Genomic DNA, 8,998 nt, shown 5'->3' on the forward strand with positions numbered 1-8,998 from the left:
TTTTTATATATATAATAGAAACATTCCTGGATGCAATGTTTCAGTAAATAGTAACTTACTGCTTATTGAAGAAATACGGTTGTGTTCCTAGTCGCTGGGAGAGAGCCTGACAACACTGATCTACATCTTCAAGCACCTATCAAAACACAAAAGAGAAAAGATCTGTATTGTCAGGAAATACCAACACTGCAAAAATAACCTCCTTATTCTATTTGCACTGATGGTGGGAACAAGGAACAGACAATGTTGTAACATCAAAAGCTGTTAAAGTCAGTCAAACTCATACAGTAGGCAGGGAGCTAAGTGTTACTTAATCTAACATTCGATGTAAGGCAATTCTGATTAAGTGCTTCCCATAACATTTACAACATACATTAATGAAAGGTACTAACTTACACCTCAAAACTGCTTTGTGGAGGGTTTTTTTTTTTAGACCTCTAACAAGGGAAGCTGCAGTCCTTCAAAGTGTGCCTATTAATATCATACAGGAAGTGGGGGCTGTAACTTACAACCTATTTCCAAACTATGGCCTAAAAAAGTAACATCACCAGAGATGTACGCTTGTGGTAAAACATCCTTCTTCCCACCCCACTGGGTTGCACATAATTTAAGATTTATTGCTGCTAAAGGCAAATACCTGATTCCAGATAATGTTTTAAGTACAGAATATATTTTTACACCTGTTTCAAGAAAGTGCTACTCTCCAAAGCCTTTAAAAAAAAAAAAAGGCAAAGAAAGAAAGAAAAAAGAAAACATAGTAAAGAAATAAGCTTCACTTTTCATACTGACCTGTTGAAGCGTCTTCCCAGCCCATCCAATGGCTTTCATCTTTCGCCTTACCTCCCATTGCTTCTGATACGACAAAATGCGGTTAAGAGGCCACGGGTAAGGGGAGCCATACCTCGGGTGAGTAATCTTCATTTAGAAACAGAGAGGTACTGTGTTATCATACGAGAAAATACAGATATCTCTAAGTACAAAATAGCTAATGTTCAAATATTTCCATCAGAGAGGGAGCTGTGTGATATGCTGTAATTATTTGCACAGAATTTAGAACACAACCCTTTAAAACTATTACTTCAGAAATGTATACAAAACCCCTATCTATTATGCAGTTGGCTACCTCCAGTAATGACACAACTTCCCTAAAATGTATATGCAAGCGAAATTAAAGTGAAAAGACTGTATCATTACTGGTATAAACCTCAATGTTTCATTTATGAGTAGGGACTTGCAATTGTGAGCAAAAGTGTTTTCTCATTAAATTTTAATTATGATAAATGCTGCAGAACCACTCACCTCCTCTACTGTAACATCATCACACCACTGGAGATAGAGCTAGGAACGGAAAGAACACTTACTATGACTTCTTAATAACGGAGAATACAGAAACAATCATTTCTCATGACTAGAATTTTCTTTTCTATATTAAATTTCCATTTCACTCTTAGTTAGACCTCTGAATGTAGAAAAGAAATTAAAACTTGAAGAGAAAAGCCCAGTTCTTAGTCCTTACTTTACCAGTACCAGATCCAAACTGGAACCATAGGCCCATTCCCACTATCCAAGCTGCACGCAACTCAGCGTACAGGTTACCAGCTCCTCAGCCACCTGCAGGTTCCCAGCATTTCTAACACTGTTCCCATGCTGGGACTGCATCATGTTAATTGGCCATGGACACGAAACCAGCTTCCCACCAGGCATGTGAGCATGTACACTGTGGAAGGTGATAGCAGGATGCCTGGCCAGCTGTGGGTTGGGTGGGTTCCCAGGGACCACTGACATTTTCCAGCTGATTACTTCTGCTACATGACACACTTCAGTTGGGTGAGGGGATCATACACTTGGCTTGTGTCTACAGGAACATTTCATTCAGCAAGCAATCCATAGGGCAAAGAGAATTTATTCCTGCCTCTTTTCACCTCAAAAGTTAACAACCTAATCTAAGAACAAGCAGTATTTCCAATATAGGGAAAGATCCTAAAGCTTTCTTGCCTACAGTTACTTATGTAAGCCTGTGGAGTTCCTATGGTTTGCTGTACCTCTGCTGTCAAGAGCATATTATTGACTAATTCCATGTAGGCTTTCATCTCGGCTTTTTGGACTTCATCCAACCCATCACTGAGAGAATGGCCCTAATGGGGAAAAGAGGAAAAAAAAAAGACACACGGAAGAAAGGATATAGGAATATTTAGCAATGCCTGACCCAAGGACCTCTGAAGTCAATGAGCTTTGGCTCAGATCCTGATCTCTTACATAGTTCAGTAACAAATTACATATGCTATTTTTACATACAGTATCCTTAAGAATTAAAAAGAAATTATCATAACATAGCTAATCTGCAAGAAATACAGCCTATCGTCAGTTGTAGATGAAAACAGTTTGAGCACACAGCCTCCTGGTTAGGGTGCATCTGCGGCAAGAAGTAAACACAAACTTACATCTGTGATACGGCTTTCCCAACTGCTCAGTGAAGATAAGAGTAGTTTTTAAAATATAGGGGAGGGTTAGCAGGGGGAAGCAAAGGCAAATTTGGACAGTATCTGATACTTCAGGATTTAAACCAGCCAGTTCTGGGTTTAAGAGCTCCAAGACCCAGGGACAGAAGAGTCCCAGAGACTAGAACTGGTATGCAGCTATGCTGCATAGAATTTACTTCCAGAATTTGAGTAAATGACAAAGAAAAACATTTCCACGTCAACAAACTCCTGTTCCAGTATATCTTTCTTTTAAGTAACATTACAGAAGAGACCACCAAATCAGCACAATGCTAAATAGGATTAACATGCTATTCACTAATTGACAAAAACCATGTAATATTACCTTGGCTTTTACAAACTGGACTATGGGCCCAAGTTCAGATACTACTTGATTTCCCACATGAATAAAGGGTACTTTGCCTGTAAAATGAGAAATGTATTTTAGTAAGAGCCTTTTATACCTGTAAAACATCATTTACAATTTTCAAAGCAATTAAATATTGCAGGTACCCCTGAACATCAGCAGGGTTTTGTTTCTTTCAAATGAGCACAAGCAAAGCTCTAACATACATAGCTCATCCAGAGAACATTTGTAATAACAAACATCCTCCTCTAAGCCTCTTCTACACGCAATACTTGCAGTTGTGTATTTCAAAGTTATTGAGTGAGATCTATCGACTTGTATTTTAATAATGGATTTTGCTTTGCTGGAAAGACTTAATTCAATGTTTCTCTGAAGTACAGCTGGGAAATCCCAGGAAAGCAGACAGAGCCTTTGGCTAGTTTTACGACACATGTTCCCACCCTCCCTTCTAACCCACTGGAGGGGAAAAGGCTGCTGAAAGGATGACGGGAGATATGGCACTGTGCCCAGGAATGCAAGCAGGGGGAAGCGCAAATGCACACTCAGCAAGGCAGGGTCTTGACTCTCCCTCCTCCAGTCCTTCAGATTTCCAACAACTGGGCCAGCTGGCTCCTACTGGCTGCCCTAGTCTTCACTCTCCAATTGCGAGCTGGCATTTTCGAGCCCTATGGTCCTGGGGCCAGGAAGAGGTTCTCAGTATGAGACCCACAGCTTCACAATATGGGGAGCTGGGAGGGGGAAGGAGCTGCTTCATCATCATGGAAGCAAAATGGGGTTAAACTTAATCCTAGTAAGGCTCAACATTCAGACTATGAAGCTGAGCCCTCAGGGTCCAACATGGAGCAGGGCTAAAGTGGCCAATCCTCAAAAGGAGACTGGGAAATGATTGTGTCACTGATGGAACTTGTCAGGCAGAGTGCAAAGGGCTCCCAAGTCTGCACACACCACCTTCACTGCCTGGTAACCTTCCCTACATACAGAACTGAGCTAAAGCTTTAAGGCAAGCAGAGATACAAGAGAGAGCCCTGTTACACACAGCAAGCCCGGAAGCATGACAGAAGTTGCCTCATACCCCTTTTCCCAGTTCTCAGGGTGTGAAGCTGAGGGCTCCTGCTCCAATCCACCCTAACCAGGTTGCCTGTCCTGCAAATCTTCATCCAAGTGCAACTGATAAACATCAACCTTATATTTAAGACTAAATCTTTTAGGTTTATTTATGTGATTGAAATAATCCATAAAATGCTGGATGTTTTGTATTACTGAAAACATCCTCAAGCCCAAAGGCAGTAAATGAGCACACAGTGCTGTGGGGCACAGCAGCCTTTTACCTTCCCACCTCTCACTGTGGGCAAACTCTGCTCTCAACAGACAGCCCAAGACCAAGATCAGCACCTGCCTGACTCGCAATATGTTATTAGCAATACATTCACTCTTGACAGAAACACAACTTACTGTTCGGCCTAGCTCAAACACTGTTCATGCTAATAGCAGATTCAGTCATGGTCTTAACCATGAGATTCACTTCTCACTGGCTCAATCAGCCTAAGGGCAATAAATGAAGTGCATCACACCAACAAAGGCTTCATCTGCATCCACACGATGCATGTTGGGGAATGAAACACAGACCTCTGCAGAATTCAGTGTTTTAAATCAGATTGTGCTTCACACACCAAGACAATCCTTGGTATTATACTCTTGAATCCCTCAGAATGGGTTTTGTCATTACAATGACTGTGAGATAAATAACCTTCCCCCAAAACGATGAGATGCAGATCTTTGCCTGCTTCTGCTGTGAGGTAGGGTAGTGGAGAGGGAGAAGGGAACAGATTAAAACCTTGTCTGAATTATCATTAAAAGACCAATATAAAGAAAGGAAACGGGGCAAGTGAATACAAATAATGACTGAGGGAATAAGGGCAAAAAGAACACATTTCTACCTACATTTAAACTTGAAGCAGCATCATTTTCCCTCTTGTGCTCCTTGTTTTCAGCAGACGAAGGAAGTGTTCAGACCCAAATTACATCAGATACCAGCAAGTGTCGACAAGAGTGCAAGTGGCAGAGAAACAAGAGCATGTAACTGTCACCAGTCCTTCTGCACATGCAAGACACTCCTCTGTGCACACAAGACGCTCCTCTGTGCATGGATTCAGCATTTCAAAGCTACCTTTATTTACTAACAAATAATTTACATACCTCCATATTTTGCCAGTTTTTCACTGCTGCCAAGCAACTTGGGTTTTTTATAAATAGCACTTTATAAGTTTATTTTATTTAGAATAATAATTCCACTGCTTTGACCAAAACAGCAGCAGCAGCAACAGAACCCATGCAGCTGGAAGACACATACTGATAGGCACTTCCACGTGACAGTCATCAGCCAAGGCCAGGTACCAGGTAAATAAATACCTCTCTCACACAACAAAAATCCAGGACAGAGGGCAAGGATTGACAGACTTTGCCCTGCATTCAGCAACTGTCTCTGATTTTCAGGCAACCTTCTGAAGCCAGCCTCTGATGTTTTTAGGCAACCAGTCACTCTCCACCTTTCTAATAATTTCTTGTTGGTGGGTTTGGATTTCTTCCAGAGTTTCAGGGATCAGAGGGTGATTTAAAATTGCCTATCACCCTTATGCACCCTTTACCTGTTCTCCTGTATCAACATCCTGGCAATCATCTCCCAGAGAGGGTAGAAAAGTATCATCTTTCTGTAGTGTTGTCTCACCCCAGCAATGGGAAAACATAACAGCATTTACTGGAATATTCCCTGAATGCAGAATAAAGCCACTTTTGGAAACATGTGTCTTTCTGCTTCAGAATTCAACCACTCTCAGGCATTTGAGAGGTTTCCACCAGGCATTTGCACTGTCTGAGCATTCTATATAGGTACCGCATCCACAAGCGCGGTTACACATTGTGCCAGCGCTACTTTGCATTTGACTGTTTTAATTGTTTGCAGAGGAGAAACTGCACTGGAGAGGAGGGGGGAAGGCAACCCACACACCGTAGCACTGACCAACTGTTATCATCAAGACAAGGCATAGTTGCCATGGTATCTAAATGGTGGTATAATGTAGTAATCTAAATGAAGGCCACACTTACCAGATGGGGACATGTACTCGGCATTTGCCCTGCAAACCACCCGGATTGGCAGATTGCACATTTGCAAAAAGGCCTGGAAACAAAGAGTCGCATTTAAAAAGCATTAATACACTAGTGTCAAACAAATGTGTTCTCAATACATTTGGCTATGTTTTAGCTAGTTCTTAGCACACACTTAGGTAGTATAGATCCTTGCATACTACTTTTAGAAAGAAAAAAGGGTAGGTAAAAGAAAAACAAGGGATTTTTAACTTCCTGAGACCACTGTTTCTCATCCAGTCATTGAGTGGAATTATTCTGATGAAATTTCATCTATTTTTACTGGTTTTTTCAAGATGAGCAAAGGAACAGTATCTGACAGACACAATTAGATGCTGTGGTGGTATAAAATCAAGTGATATTTTGACCCTCCTGAAAAGCATAATACTTATTTCTTCTGGCTAAAGCTGGCTAACAAAGTTCATGTTCTGCAACAGCAAACACATATAGCACCATCCAACATTACATGATAGGACAAAGGGTAATAGCTTTAAACTAGAAGAGGGTAGATTTAGACATGAGGAAAAAACTTTTTACTGTGAGGGAGAAGAGGCACTGGAACACGCTGCCCAGAGAAGTTGTGGATGCCCCACTCCTGGAAGGTTGGGATGGGGCTTTGAGCAACCTGGTCTAGCGGAAGGTATCCCTGCCCATGGCAGGAGGGTTGGAACTAGATGAGCTTTAAGGTCCCTTCCAACCCAAACCATTCTATGACTATATTTGCAACAGCTAACAGAGGTTTTGCCCTATGTGCTCTACTGTCAGAGCACAAGTCTGCTTTGGGAGGAAGTATTTATTATCTTTAATTTATGTGAATCAGAGCGAGTGGAGGTGATCAATTTACTGTTTCTTTCTAACTGCAACCTTAGATTCAAAGCATTCTCAGTAGGATACCAATTTTTGTCAGCACCTGCCACTAGCACAAAATCCTTGGTATATTTCTGTTGAATACCAAAATATCAAGAAAAATACTTGTAATTTGGACAGAACATGACAAATAAGGAACCTCTTAATTTCTAGAGTCTCTCACAACTTGGCTAAGTCCTAGCAATTATTCTTTTCTTTACAATTACACAGGTCACAATTCCAGATTCCAAAATTATACTTGTTTATCCACAGTGGCTTGAGGCAAAAAAAGTCTAAACCAAGAAGGCTACCACCATGAAGAAAAATGCTGCTGTAACACAGCACTTTCTACATGAGCTTCCTCCTGGCTCTTCTGATTGCAGGACCTGGCAGTAAATTTCACGCACAGTTTTAGATGGTCAGACCCTAATCAGAGACATCAAAGTAACCTAAACCTTAACCTTGAGACTGATTACCTCTGCACTAAATGAGATCATAAGGCAAGAACTAACACTGATATCAGCCATGTTCCTAACTCTGGGGCTTCTGTAGTACCCATCGAACAAACAAAAATAACCCAAACAGCCCTCGCCTCAATCCTGCTCTCCAAGTCCTTTATTTCAAACCTCAACCCAATCTGGAGAAAAAAGCCAAAAGCTTTGGTCCTTTTCCAACCAAATCCAAGAACTGCACCGTGCTTTACAATATTTGGCTCTTGCAGATTTAAATGACCTAACTCAAATCCAAATCCCAATTTAAAGCAAGGAACTCGGATGACAAGCTGCTACACAAGACATTGATGACAGCTGAGGTGGCTGAGGCCACCTCAGAACTGTGGAGGCTCTGCAAAATCCCCCAGAAAGCTGGGTTTCTACATCTTTTTATTTCCTCAGCCTAACTTTAAAGTGCCAATTACTTTACATATACATGCAGACAGAGAAACATATAGACACCCATATGGAGAGAGGGTACTAGTCATGGTCGACATAAGCCAAATATTGCAGGTTCTGCACTATTTACCAATAAATTGGTCTCTAGTATGCTTCACCCCAACTAGAATGTTTATTACTGCTTAAAGGTGCAACTATCACCTAAAGAAAATAGAAGGCACTGGCCAGATTTGATACCACCACACATTCTAAGTCTGTGAGTCCATCAGAGTCCATCAAAAATTGAGGCTCTTTCTGTCTTAGCATTTCAAAGTCCATGCAAACTGTAAGAATACCCAAAAGACTAATTTTTAAATGGGAATTTAAGGAATTGGTCTGTCTCAGTCCTACATCTCTTCTTCTGCCTGCTGGCTCTGCAGACCTAGCCCCAAACTGGGGCTTCGTATGCAACTTCTTTAGAAATAGTTAAGAGACAAGAATGCATAAACTTTGGTTTAGATTAAATGCTCCTATGACATTCCTGGACACAATCTAACCCACCAAAAATATACACTCTAATTCAACAAGTAGAAAGACTTCATTCTTCTGAAGGTTTACCAGTAGCTAACAGCATCATCTCAACAGCACTGTGCTGCAGTGGAACTAACAGCATCAAACAACAGCTCCAAAGAATTTCATCTTTGGGTAGGAGGAGTGAAGCAAAATTCTACCATACTACTTAATCCTTTCATCTCAAAAATGTGTGAAACTGCATTTGGTCTAGGCTTACCACATGAATTTCTTTCACAGTAAGGTACTAAATTAACTCTGCGGTTCTGCATTAAGCTAGAGATGAATTTTTAACTGCCGTGTACTATTCCCACTGCAAGTTCAGAAGTCTGAACTGCACTGGAGTTAAGGTGACACATGAATAACTGAAAAACTTGTAGGTGCAGAGACACAGTTATGCAAAAAGAAGTGAATCAGAGCACAATTTTTACTTTTTCATATCAACGTGTCAGAAATGAGACACACCGGCACAGCACACTGAAGTTACATGAGTTGCTTCAGCAAATTATTGCCTACTGTACATCGCATCATATATTGCCTCCTACATAGTACAAGGTTTCTACCAAAAACAGTCCTCAGCATACAGACTGAACTATAAATAAAATCTTTTCAGTGTAAAGAGTTCAGCCAAGTTCCCATCAAAAAATCTGAATCTGACCTTTCTCTTCCTCCTTCTTCTCAGTAAATATCCACAGACCAAGGAATATGAACCTTTATTACACTCAGCA

The 8,998-nt window shown here is 40.9% G+C and overlaps 1 protein-coding gene across 1 annotated transcript in view; it reads right to left on the minus strand.

Moving 5' to 3' along the window:
* Positions 1-55: 55 nt before the first annotated feature.
* MTX2 (metaxin 2) overlaps positions 56-8,998 on the minus strand; it is a 19,651-nt gene continuing 10,708 nt past the window's right edge. Inside the window, exons 4-9 of the mRNA XM_010014068.1 lie at positions 5,947-6,019; positions 2,824-2,900; positions 2,043-2,135; positions 1,300-1,338; positions 790-915; positions 56-136 (exon numbers count right to left, since the gene is read on the minus strand). Of these exons, the coding sequence (XP_010012370.1) occupies positions 56-136; positions 790-915; positions 1,300-1,338; positions 2,043-2,135; positions 2,824-2,900; positions 5,947-6,019 (489 nt within the window). The remainder of the gene's footprint in view (positions 137-789; positions 916-1,299; positions 1,339-2,042; positions 2,136-2,823; positions 2,901-5,946; positions 6,020-8,998) is intronic.

This window comes from Nestor notabilis, unplaced genomic scaffold (genome assembly GCF_000696875.1).
Source record: "Nestor notabilis isolate BGI_N333 unplaced genomic scaffold, ASM69687v1 scaffold31734, whole genome shotgun sequence".
NCBI classification, from domain to species: Eukaryota; Metazoa; Chordata; class Aves; order Psittaciformes; family Psittacidae; genus Nestor; species Nestor notabilis.